Here is a 12450-nt window from a genome sequence, read left to right as displayed (position 1 = left end):
GCTGCTGTGTAAGCTGCTACGCAAGCTGTTGTGTAAGCTGCTACTATACCAGATATGGATAATCTTCTACTGAGAGCAATGTTTATCCATAACGGAGTACTGAATGGATAAGCTTATTATACCCGGTATGGATAATCTTCTACCTAGGGTAATGTTTATCCATAACCGGGTACCGAAGTGATAAGCTTCTTCAGGAAGCTTATTTCCAATAGAGTACTAAATAGATAAACATATTTACGGTGGAGTCCCATATGGATAAGCTTCTTCAGGAAGATAATTTACAATGGAGTACTAAATGAACATCCATAATATAATATATTTATAAGAGATCTTTCCCAAATTAAAAGTAACAGAATAAAAAACAAAAAGGAAAATTAAAAGACTTCTACCTGTATTCCTTTAACAAGTTCCCCGCTTTTGCTGTTTACACCAAAGGAAAGTTGGTTTGTTGTAAACATCCCAATTATTTTCCCTCTTTAACCATCTTGAAACGAGAAGTCGCTATCTTCTTTTCAATCCTCTTTGGCATCGTAATAGAGTAGCGGTTTATAATTTGCTCCCTTTGTTTTCTAAATTCCCATTCATGTCTTCTTCCTCTCTTACCATTACACTCTCTTCATCCCTTCGCTCTTCATCTTCATTACCTCTCCTTCTCCATCGCCTTCTCCATCGCCATGTAAGCCCTTTTTGTTCTCAATTCTTCATTCAAGAATTACCCAATTTTTTTTTTTTTGGGTAAAGTATAGTGGTTCTCCTACCTGAATAAAAAATTAATTTGAATTTGAAAATTTTAGATTAAGACGTTCTAGTTGATAAATGACAAGATTGTTTTGTTTAATTTCATATATATTTGAAGGTTAGCATTTCCAGCGTGCTGTGCACTCGTCACTTGTACCTACCGCAAAAGCAGTTAACTTCGAGGCATCTGCTGCGTCGCTGTTCTGTTAATGGAGATAATAGTGTAACTGCCTCTTCTCGTTTCCTTTTGTTTTTTGTTAATTTATTCGCTGACTTCATCTTGTATCTTAAAGTATTGCTGCATTGCCTTCTTTCGATTTAGGATTTAAACCCGTGGGTGCTAAGTATCACATACTGTACTAAATTTGTACATTTTGAAAAAAGTTCAATTGGTAATTCCTTCTCTTTTATACAATCATTTTCATGTAGTTGTTAGTTCAATTGTTAGCTGGTCTTTTTCAGAGCAGAGAGATACAGCAGATCTATTTTCTACTACATTGTTGTGCCCAACTAATGAGGTAATGTATTAGTGAAGAGGAAGTAGTAATCTCTCGGTAGAGATGAGTTCTAACGTGATTCATTTTACAGCAATGCTATTACCTGAATAGACTGGAATGGATATAGAGGATCTATATAACCAACCCTAACTGACTTGGGTTTAAGCGTAGTTGATTGATCGTTCACACATCATACTATTGAAGTTGAGGAGTCTATTCTTGATTGACTGATTGGATTAGTGTTTTTTCGAATTCCTTGGACTAGAGTGCCTACTCTTGAGATTAGATTATTTACTGTTATTTGGTTTCACTAATTTGGAGGATTGCTGAATGAGCACAGAAGCAGAACCTAAGGATAAAAGGGATATATGGGAACTAACTAAAGGATGAAATTATGCACAAACCAAGCATTGTTGGCAGCCTTGCCCTGTTAATACAAATAATCAACACCCACGAGCAATCGAGCATTAGGCTGAAGAAATCCAATTCTTAAACTTAATCTCAAACACAATCTTAAATAGGACCTAAATCCTTGTTTGATGACAAGCAATTAAGTTAGATTATAAGAAAATAAACAAGGGGGAGAAGATAACGGAACTTTTACTTAGACAGTCATCTCAAGTAGTCCAAGTTATGGCTCAAAAGGGAGAGATAGAGGGCAACACCCAATGTCACAAGAGGTTTTTTCAAGCTTAACTTGGGAACTCTTCAATTCATCAAAAGTTGATTAATTAAAATGAAATCTAACTCTATATTGTAGTGTTAAGGTGTTAGGCCCATTAAGAACTAATACAAAGCATTGAGTCTCTAAAACTAGGTTCAAAATACAACCTTGTCCATGTTTCAGCTTTGGAGAAGAGATGCTAACGCATCTAAGGGAGTTGCATTCACTCTCTATACATTTGGTTCCGGAAGCCACTGGATCATTATGGCTCTGTCATGCAACTGCACATAATAATTTGGCGCAGGCGCAAATTAACTCACTAGCTTCATGTTATCCCGGAAATATTGCTGATGCAATTGCAGTAGAGATGGCGTACATTCGCATTTCCAATGGCTTTGATCCCTCTTGCTTGCTTCATTCTTCGATCCAGGACAAGCTTGACTCTTCAAGCCCCCTTCCCAGCTCTGTTCATGAGTTGCATAGGTCTTTTAGTACTTCAAGCACCAATCTCCGTTGTAGCTAGAACTCCCCTATTTGGATCTATTGATCTCACTGGATTCATATGAAAATTGGTATGTTTCCTAAAAACAGCTATTGAGTAGTCGACGGAACCGAGCCAAAAAGAGGTGGAATAGATATAGAGGATTCATGTAGCAGAGTTAAACTAGTTTTGGATTCTGGTGTAGTTTTTGTTATTGGTTGTCATATTAAGGGTGCATGCAAACTAATAATACATGGTATTGGGGACGATCATATCATGCATTCTATGTGTCAAACTTACAGGGTACCCCTGTTTGGTATTATCAAATATGTCTTCGTTGGTCTTCCTTTAATGTTTCCCAAATCTTATCCATATTTCCTAAGTTTGGTACTACTTCTATGTTTCATGATGTGGTGATTTATCTCGTAGCTAACCTCTCTACTGTTGTGCAAGGCAAGGTTTACAAGTCACCAGAGTTTCAAAATAGTCCTCTAGATCAGAAAGGTATTTTCCAAAAAGGTAAAGTGTGTATTTGATGTCTTTGTAACAGTTAATATATAATGTTCTCCATACCACCCAAACCTTATGTTTGGGTATACTTTTATGTCTTGCTAGGGACTGCAGAAAACCATGAAAATAGTCAAACAGAATCACTCACATCAAACAAGTAAGTCCCACTTCTTGCACTGCTTTGACCAATAGTGTATGGAAAATCTGAGACACGCTTGATATTGCTATCTATACAGCTTTCCATGTTCGACTCTTCTTTATTTTGACTATTGAGAGTTCAATATGTGTAAGAATATTGTGCCATTTGGTATTTTCTCCTCCCTTAGTTGGCAGAAATATTGTGTGCTATGGTACATAAAAAATTACCACCTCCTTCACATATTGAACAAATATATTTAGTGGAATGTCATACTAAATCATAGGTTCAACTGGAGGATACCATCACTTGTGACAATATAATTCTGGTGGAACAATGGTTCTAGAGTTCTCCTAAATCTCCACTTTTGAAATTCATGACACCAAACAAACATTGTTTCTAAAAAGAACAAGAAGAAGAAGCAGAAGAAAGAAAATGAAACCACCAAAAAAGCTACACAACCTTTCACTTATGCTCTATACTGTATCAAACTATGTCAGAAGTGCTATTTCTCCTGGTAACGTCTTTCATGACCTATTAGTTAATGTGTTTTTAAATTGATGATAGGGGGCCAGATTTTCAAGTTTTCTTAATATCTTCTGCCTCTTCTCTTTCTCTTTATTGACATAAAATTCTAGTATGGTCTTGGTATATGTTTTTATATCTTGTGGAACTTTCTCTTCACATTTTTCTATGCTGAGGTGAACACTCGCAATATCCAGTTTGGCGGAACACCCAATGTTAAGATCTAATTCTTTTTCCTTGCTGCATTTCAGTGTTCTGACAAGATTGAGAAAATATGGCGTTGCAGGAGTATTATCATATGGACTACTAAATACTGCATACTATCTTACTACCTTTCTTATTGTGTGGTATGTGATGTGATGTGAACAACAGGACCATTTGTACTTCTACTTCCAATATTTAGTAGCATATTGGACCAGTGATACACTATTTCCATCAGCTATTCGGTCTTTAGAAAACTTATAAGCCCTAGTTTGTAGATTCTTACACACCTCAATTTTACCCTGTGGAGAAATTCATTTTTCAATTTCATAGGTAAACAACATTAAAATAGAATAAAAAAGATTTTTCTTGTGGAAAAAACATGAACATTTTTGTCTATTGATTTTTTAGTGAGTTCTTGTGGATGTGGCTGGAGAGGAAAAGTAGTTCTATCAATAAAGATTGCGCATGAGGAATATTGAATCCTTACTAGAGAAGTTTCAGCTTTTCTTCCTCTTATGAAAAGATCTCATTGTACTTTCAAAGGAAGCTTATGTTCATTTTTCGTCAACTCATATCGTGGAATGATAATATACAAAGAGGTCATTTCACCTCTAAGAGAAATCTCTGATTCTTTTTAAAATCTCAGTTAATTGATCCTTTGGATTCCTATGCAAATTTATGCATGTAAAACTAGCTCATTGATTTGTTTGTATATACATACACACAAAGACATGACACACACCGGGAAAAAAAAGGTTGCTGGTTGCCTTTTGCATGCAAGGCCTAAGGTAAACATTTGAAAATGGTGACAGACAAGATTTCAGTGATCAAATATCAGGGTATCAATAAAAACTTTGCCCTGTCGTATTCCTTCGAGCTGCCATAGTTTACATATCAAATGCACAACGCCTGCTGCTATCCAATGTGAAAACCAGTTTGTGTCTAGAGGCAATACTCCAACCAAGTTTCAGGGATAGGCATAAGAGTAATATTACCAAGCAGTGGTGAGGGGAGAAAATATACATTGTTTTACTGCTATCCACAGCTAGTCTCTCATGATAATAAAATGTGTTTGAAAGACCAGAATCACATCTATCTGTTCTGTTACACGATATCATATGGTTTATCCATTTCATTCTCATTAATTTTTGTTTGTTTCTAGGTTTTATGTTGCTCCATCACCTGGAAGAATGGGTTACCTTGCTGCAGTTGAACGGTAACTGTAACTTTATGAGTTCTTTTCCTTTCCAGTTGATCTATGATTGGCTTCTTTGGAGAAACTTAAGTAGTTCCAGTTCATCTGCAGGTTTCTCAAAGTAATGGCCATGGTATGGGCTGGTAGCCAAGTTACGAAGCTTGTCCGAGCAGGAGGGTGAGAATCCAACGATGTACATGTTAGCCACAGAATTGTGTACTATGAGTCCTTGGTCCCTTGCCTATGTTTGGGAGTTAGTGTGGGAGCCTTCAAATTGCAAAAGTTTCTGTTGTAATTGTCTATTTCATTATTTCTTGTTCAGATAAAACAAATCTGTTTTCTGTCTTTTAGTTGGACTAATTGAATATGTTTCCATCCTATGTACTTCTTTGGAGACAAAGGAAACCAGCATTTCATATTAGAAGTGAACGTGCATATAAAAGGAAGTGACGGAGTGTAGATAAAGAAGAGGTCGATTTGGTGTATGATCCTACATTTAGCTCAGCCTCTTAAGCTGACATTTTGCATCTAATAAAAGCACCAATAGGATAACAGCATATATATGATAGGTTCCTGTTCATGTAGAATTCATTCAACGGACATAACAACAGAATGAGATGAGTATTTCTCTCTTATAATGTCACCAATGATTTTCTTTCATGAGAGAACTCTTTGATTTCTACAGCTTATTTAATATGAGAAAAATTGGTATTATGAGCTGTGAGTCAACCCTTATCATCTATGTTTCTAGGAGTCAATAATGTGTCTGATTCATATACTTTACATACATTTTGCATTTCTGAACATGCTTAGGTTATATATCTTTCTTCTATCTATATTTTCCCCATGGAACGAGAATAAAGGAGGAAATTGTGGATCACATTTCAGATAGAACTGATCTAGTTGTATTTTGCCAGAGTGATTAAACTAGTTTCTGTCAAGCACGCATGCATGCACACACGTATACCATGCGTCCGGGTTGTTTTTTAAAATGGGGTTTCCTGAAATTGTATTATAATTTTTGTGCTTTTACAGAATTTATTTTGTTAGATTCTTTTCAGTATGAGGTTCAGTCTTAAAAAGTTAGCTCTTCAAAAACATTTTAGCTCTTCTGCATGGGTATCTTATCTGTGAGAATTTGAAATCTAGAGCACATGCTGATTCTCCGCAGGGCTTTAGCTCTCGCTCCTTTTGTGGACAGAGGATTATCATGGTTTACAACCAAGATGAATTTTGAATCACAAGGGAAAGTAAGTGAAATTGTGATTTTTTCCAGCATCATCAATGTAACAAGCTTTTTGCAATTAACCATGTAACTTTGTAATGCAGGCTTTCATGGTTATCGCTGGGTTCTGCTTTGGTTTGGCTTTTATGATGTTTCTCATAGTTACCCTACTCTGGGCATGACCTTCTGTTGTTCATTTGTCCAATCGAGGGATTTCCCGAGCTCTTGTGCTGAAGGTAGTGCTTGTCCAGGTGAGCAAATGCTTTAATCACCATGATTTTTGCCATTGTTTCTTTCTTTATTTGCTTGTGTAGAACTCATTGGCTGATTTTTCTTGTATTTCATCTTCAGTCACAAAGTTATCACTATCTAGGCGAATTTTGAACATGGCCTAGGAGGATCTAACAAAAGATGCTGCATAAGATTCTTACTTTTATCAGGATAGGATATTGAAAATACTTGTAGATCGTTCCCTAAACATCTGATATCACTTGTAATGCGCCGTGTGTATGCCCTTCGTCTTGTTGCATCTGATATTACTTGTAAAGCGTCGTGTGTATGTTCAAAATAGCCCCTTCGTCTTGTAATCTGCCTGTCATATAATCATGCTTTGATAATGTTCAAGTAATTAGCTTTTCAGTGAGAAATTTTTCATCTAAAATACTGAATTCATGCTTTGCTATTGGTTATCATAATCTGCAAACTGATAAAATACTCTGTTTAAGTGTTCATTTCTACTGGTGGGGATTATACTTAGGTTATTTTTTTCTTTCTCTCATCTGTTTTTTCTTAAAACTTTCCAAGTGCTATAGTGTAATGAGAAGCAAAATTGAGTTTCCTATTTAACACATCCCCTATTTCCTTAACCGATGGTATATTTTCCTGAGTTCAGTTTTCACTCACAAAAGCAAGTCTAACCAAGAAGCATTGAGTAGATATTTACCTTAGCATCTGCAAATCATTGTAGCACAGAGTAGATATTGACCTTCTTAGGTGTGTCTTAATGTGCACTCCAGAAAATAGTCCATAACTCAACAATCTTTTAGTTCCCCTCAGAGTAGGGGTGCTTATCGGGCGGATAACTACGCTTAACGGTTCGGTTTATTGGTTATTGGATTATAAATGTAGTAATCCGCTAGCCATCCAATAAGACAACGGGCGGATTGGTATCGGATTAACGATTATCGGGCGGTTTATCGTTTAAACCAAGTAAAAAAAAAATTTAACAATCATTCAATTAATGCCAAACGGTTTCAAATCATAGATCGCTTTCTCTAGTTCTATCTTGAGATGTTGTGTGATGTTTTCTTTGGTTCTATCTTGGAATTGTATTTGTACTGTCTCAATTTTCATGCATATTTTCTGAAAAGTATTGATTAAACAATTGTATTATATATATATAGCTGGTAAATTCTATTATGAAAAAAATACTACTGCACAAAATACAGATGCATTTCTAACTTCTTATTAGTTTCCACTTATTTTTCATTTGGTTATTATAAAGGCATCTAAGTTACTTGGTTCAAATGTATCTAAGGCAACATAGTCCAATCTGCGGCAAGTACGTAGTCTGAATTTGTTGGAGCGTGTAAATAGAAAAATTCTTATCGGGTTAACGGTTTACCCGATAAGAAAATTGAGTAATCCGTCCCCAAACCGTTAAGTTATTAATTATAAAATCTTAATCCGTTCATCATTCATTATCCCGATAATCCGATATCAATAAGCCAATTTGATTCGATTAACGGTTTCGGTTCGGTTTTGAACAGCCTTACCTCATAGATGCTAACTCTCGATTAGACACTTCCATTTATATTTTGAAAAAAAGATTCTTGATAATGTGTACTTTTAAATGTAATCGCCAGCGCCCAGTGAGCCGTAGACGGTGAATTCCTTCCAGGGTCTTGTACACAACAGTACTAAACTTTCAAAATAAGAGAAGAGAGATGAGATCAAGCCCATAGGCGATGAACTGTTTCCGACTTCTTCATTATGCGAGTATTCACAAAGATTCACAAGCATACTGACGTGTTTTTTCTTGAAAGTATGTTACTTCATGAAATAACTATTTATTTAAAATCTGAATCACATTATTAAAACCCCAACAATGCTAACCGCTTTCAGAAGTTTTTGGAAAAATGAAAATCTAAGTTAGAATTTTATTTAATATGACAAGAGAAGTCAATGCTTTACTCCACAATGGATTGAAATCTTTGTTAATATGAAAGTATACACTTGCTAAAGTTTATATATATATATAAACACTAGTATTTTTTGCTGCAATTTTCAGTAACTCAACGCGCAAAACGGTGCAAATAATATGCTTCAAACAACGTTTTCTCTGATGGAATTTATCATCACGCCCTTCAAACGAGTTCTGGTTGCTTTAGAACAGTACACTTGGAATTTTTCCTAGAGCACTCGTGAAACCAAGGTGAAGGTACTAGTATAAGGGTGTATTTGCAAATTTAGTAATCTATGTGCATATAGCTGGCTCTAACAGTACCAAAAAGATAAAAAGGAAACGAAGAATGGTGTACTGTCGCAACCTACTAATAAAGCTCGGAAAAAACTGTTTTGCGCGTTGAGTTACTGAAAATTGCAGCAAAAAATCCTAGTGATTTTATAGATATATATAAATGGTTAGAAAAGGAAAATGGAACTCTGCAAAAGTGCTTGTTGGATGTGGTAATTTATGCTCACTAATATTTCTCAACACATACAATGATACAGTAGCTAAAAAGACATGATATTCTTGACAGTTCAATAGTATGTGTATACTGCAAATTTTTAAGAGTACAGTCGTGCCGTTCCACGTTTCATCACTCCCTGGCACCAGCTTCCCACAAATCAGAGCCAACAGGAAAATGAATCCATCAATACCACCCCATGTAAACACACTGTTAGTCCTTGAGAATAAAACAAAAATATCAAGCTACGTAGCTGCAGTCATTTTAGTGAAACCCCATCTCAATTTCAATAACTACCAAGAGTAAGTTTTCACATCCACTCCAATCTGCCTACATATTCCACACGATGTTTAATTGTTCCAGAAGCTGAGAGTGCCTGGCTTGTTACCTTCGCAGGCTTTGTACTGTACTTCAATTCAAACCTAGGGAATTTTCTGTGGTTCTCTTCTGTACTAGAAGGTATATCCAGCTGGATCTCATTTAGGAACTCGTCTGCCACATCTCCATCTTCATCTATCCTAAGACGCTTGGCATACCATCTCAATCCCTAAGCACGGATAAAAATGTGAACTAATGAACATGTGCCTCGCAAACTAACAAGTTATTCTAAATTTAAGACAATGAAAGCACAAAACAGGATGCACTCAGCGTCAATCAAGAAATCATAGTTATATAAACAAGTTGATCATGATACGGACTGTCAAACATAGTTGTCATTCTCTCTTCACCATCCAAGAACATGCACCTTTACTCATATGATTCTAATTGAATCAAGAAACTTAAATACTCATGCTATTTGTAACATTATGAGCTTAACTTTAGGATTTTGAAACGCAAGGAGAAGAAAATGCACAAACACCAAAATTTCCAGCAAAGAAGCACAGACGGGCATTAACAAAACTGCAGCAGGACCCACGGTCTCAAGAAGTTAATTGACTACACCTCAAGTGAAGAAGCCTAAAAAAATGTGAATCCTCCTTCAAACAATTTCCCATGTCCTCTGTAACCTAGAAAATCATTTTTTTTACCAGATACCCTTTTCCTATTTCTCAAGTACGTTTTAGAGGGAGAAGAAGGTTGGCTATATAGGAATTTTGAGTATGATAGAGAGCACTAAGAAGTACTAGAAGCTAAAAGAATATGAGGAATAACAAATTAATGAATGAACTCTTCTTTCCGGCTTTCAAATGCTTATCAGATGGGCCACGTAACATCAGAGCTCATACCACAGAAGGTTAATGGAAAGACACCTGTTTTTTTTAATGTCCGAGAAATCAATTTCCGACCTTTGGGCCAACCGCAGCCTTCATAACTCGGGATGATGCCCCCCCCTAATTGAAAGACACCTTATCTCCAGAGTCATTCAATAACAAGCTAGAAGTGAGATCTCCAGAGGACTTCCCCTCCTTATCTCAACAAGTCCCTGGAACTTAGAAACATAGCCACAAACAATACTAGGTCCCGAGAAGAGCGTGTAAGCATATTACAGTATTCAGTGGTACTCTCTGAGTCTGAGTCTAGTGGTTTATGGCTCTATGCACTTCCAATTGCTACAGGACATGCATTACAAAAGCTTAAAAGAGCATAGAAGCCTTTTAGGTGGCCAGATGCACTCATTTAACATACATTTAGTTGGTAAATCCCCAAAATTGGCCTGCAAGTGCATCCTCCCCAACACCAAATACTAATTTTCTTAAAGAGGTGGCCACTAGCCATCATAGGTTTTTAGAACTAAAGAATAGTTACATGAGCTATTAAAAGAAAGGAAATGGCAAGAAGATCAACACATCAGATGTAGGGGTATTTAATGAGAGAGAATACTTATATGGTTGACGCAAAATAGCTTTGAAGGGATTTCATCTTCCTTTTTACCGATAATTGTGGTGTCTGAGCCAGTTTGCGCGTATCTCAACTAATTCCAAGGGGTACCTACATGCTACCTTCCACCAGCACAGGTAGTGGGTGGATTTCACCTTCTTTCTTATCACATCCTCTCCTTTTTACTTCTAAGTAATCCTCTTATCCAGAGAAATTGATTGTTAGCTCTATAATAGAATATCTAATTTGAACTTCCACTCGTTCATTCAGAATTTATAAGATAATGTTTTCAACCACCAAATCATCGCGGTTGAAACGCCATTTCATCTAGATAGTATTGTGGAAGGCAGAAACCATAGAAAAGCACCAAGTTGCGATGGCTTTTAGCACAATGCACAATTAAAGCATGGATTTCAGTTAAGAAGACGCAAATGGAGGAAATATATCCATGTGCATATAATTGTATATAATGCAAGAAAAATACTTTTACACCAAAAAAAAAAAACATTTATTTGGAGAAAATTGAAAGAAAAACGCCATGAAGTGAAATATAAGAAGTAAAATTATGTCAATCAAATTCAACCAATTTTAAGATTCTGATTTAGATGCAACGATGCCTTTGAAGTGTCAAATTTAATGACCAGCTTTCGTCAACTACATTCTAATTTCATATCTTATCACTTTTTCCCCTTCTCCAGTTAATTACCTGAACGCCGCCATGGCCAGTAGTACAGGGAATAAGGATAGGACCAGGTAGATCTCTGGGAACAGCAACTTGAACAGGGACACTGAATCCTTTGCGAAGAGGTACATTATTACTATTTTGAGCTCCTTCACCTACGTTGTCCTCTTCTTCTCTCACCTCTTGCCCTTCGTCCTTTGAAAACCCTAGAAACCCAGCTAATCTCCTAAATATACCCATTCACTTTCTAGTTCTAACTTCTAAGTAGATACACATGCATTTCAAGTACCAGTAAATGAAGGCAACAGCAAATGGCTCACAAATCCACAATCGGCGGCAGATCTTAAGTCTTACGTCTTCGACCTGACTGGTGATCGGCGAATCGCTAAGTACAGATGACGATTATGATGATGACTAGTTTAGAGGTGCCACGAGCTGGAAAAAAATGCCTTCTTTTTTCACTACCTCAATTAACCACAAAAGATCGGAGAAGGTCATAGACTCATTGTCAATAATTTAGGGACGGAAGACCGAAATCGAGGGCAACGATCACATTTGTTACCGGAGAGAAATAAATATCTGCCACCAGGTGGCAGTCAATGAGTACAGCATTATACATTCTTCAATGGCCCTCATAATCTATATATATATTAAAGCAAGAAAGTTATCATATATAATTGACATTATGGTTAAGACAAGTGGCAAACTAATAAATGTCAATAGTATATGGTGACTTTATTATATATTTGACTATTTTAGTTAAATACAAATATAATATATATATATATATATTTGAATTAAAAAATAATTTTGAATTTATATATAAAGTTCTAAAATTCGAATTTAAATTAAATATAAAATTTATCTTTTTTATCATGTTATCATATGCAATCATGTTAGGAACTTTTGTTATTTTTTCTAATTATTTAAATACTACTTCGCCTCTAGCAAAAAAAACTACTCCATATAACTATAAAACTCTTTCACATTTAAAATCCTATAAGTATAGTACTTTGAAACACTGTAGCTAGATTTGAATAAAACGAAATTCTTTTAAAATAAATTTAATATATAGGGTACACGTC

General features: G+C 35.8%; 2 protein-coding genes across 7 annotated transcripts; one reads left to right on the top strand and one right to left on the bottom strand.

The window, feature by feature from the left end:
* Positions 1–410: 410 nt before the first annotated feature.
* On the top strand, positions 411–6836 carry LOC107783463 (uncharacterized). Of its 6 annotated transcripts, none has more exons than XM_016604449.2 (10): positions 413–676; positions 857–961; positions 2839–2884; positions 2996–3047; positions 3803–3898; positions 4918–4971; positions 5062–5127; positions 6122–6200; positions 6280–6426; positions 6527–6836. In XM_016604449.2, the coding sequence occupies exons 1-9, from the start codon at positions 584–586 to the stop codon at positions 6355–6357; spliced, it is 669 nt and encodes a 222-aa protein (XP_016459935.1). In that variant the 5' UTR covers positions 413–583; the 3' UTR covers positions 6358–6426; positions 6527–6836. The 6 variants fall into 6 exon arrangements, with proteins under 6 accessions (XP_016459943.1, XP_016459935.1, XP_016459928.1 ...); XM_016604442.2 differs by having other exon boundaries at positions 2839–2899; positions 3005–3047; XM_016604438.2 differs by having other exon boundaries at positions 414–676; positions 2839–2899.
* Positions 6837–8838: 2002 nt separating this feature from the next.
* On the bottom strand, positions 8839–11974 carry LOC107783500 (uncharacterized). The gene is made up of 2 exons (XM_016604483.2): positions 11390–11974; positions 8839–9412 (listed from the first exon to the last, which is right to left on the bottom strand). The coding sequence occupies exons 1-2, from the start codon at positions 11603–11605 to the stop codon at positions 9176–9178; spliced, it is 453 nt and encodes a 150-aa protein (XP_016459969.1). The 5' UTR covers positions 11606–11974; the 3' UTR covers positions 8839–9175.
* Between the last annotated feature and the right edge of the window lie 476 nt (positions 11975–12450).

This window comes from Nicotiana tabacum, chromosome 8 (genome assembly GCF_000715075.1).
Source record: "Nicotiana tabacum cultivar K326 chromosome 8, ASM71507v2, whole genome shotgun sequence".
NCBI lineage: Eukaryota > Viridiplantae > Streptophyta > Magnoliopsida > Solanales > Solanaceae > Nicotiana > Nicotiana tabacum.
This window is presented reverse-complemented; position numbering and strand designations above follow the sequence as displayed.

Excerpts from the sequence above, each read along its gene's own strand:
- LOC107783463 (XM_016604438.2), top strand. The coding sequence starts at position 584 with ATGTCTTCTTCCTCTCTTACCATTACACTCTCTTCATCCCTTCGCTCT. Across the intron at positions 677-856 it reads ATCGCCTTCTCCATCGCCAT|GTTAGCATTTCCAGCGTGCT; the intron begins GTAAGCCCTTTT and ends ATATATTTGAAG. Across the intron at positions 5,128-6,121 it reads AAGCTTGTCCGAGCAGGAGG|GGCTTTAGCTCTCGCTCCTT; the intron begins GTGAGAATCCAA and ends GATTCTCCGCAG.
- LOC107783500 (XM_016604483.2), bottom strand. The coding sequence starts at position 11,605 with ATGGGTATATTTAGGAGATTAGCTGGGTTTCTAGGGTTTTCAAAGGAC. Across the intron at positions 9,413-11,389 it reads CTGGCCATGGCGGCGTTCAG|GGATTGAGATGGTATGCCAA; the intron begins GTAATTAACTGG and ends ATCCGTGCTTAG.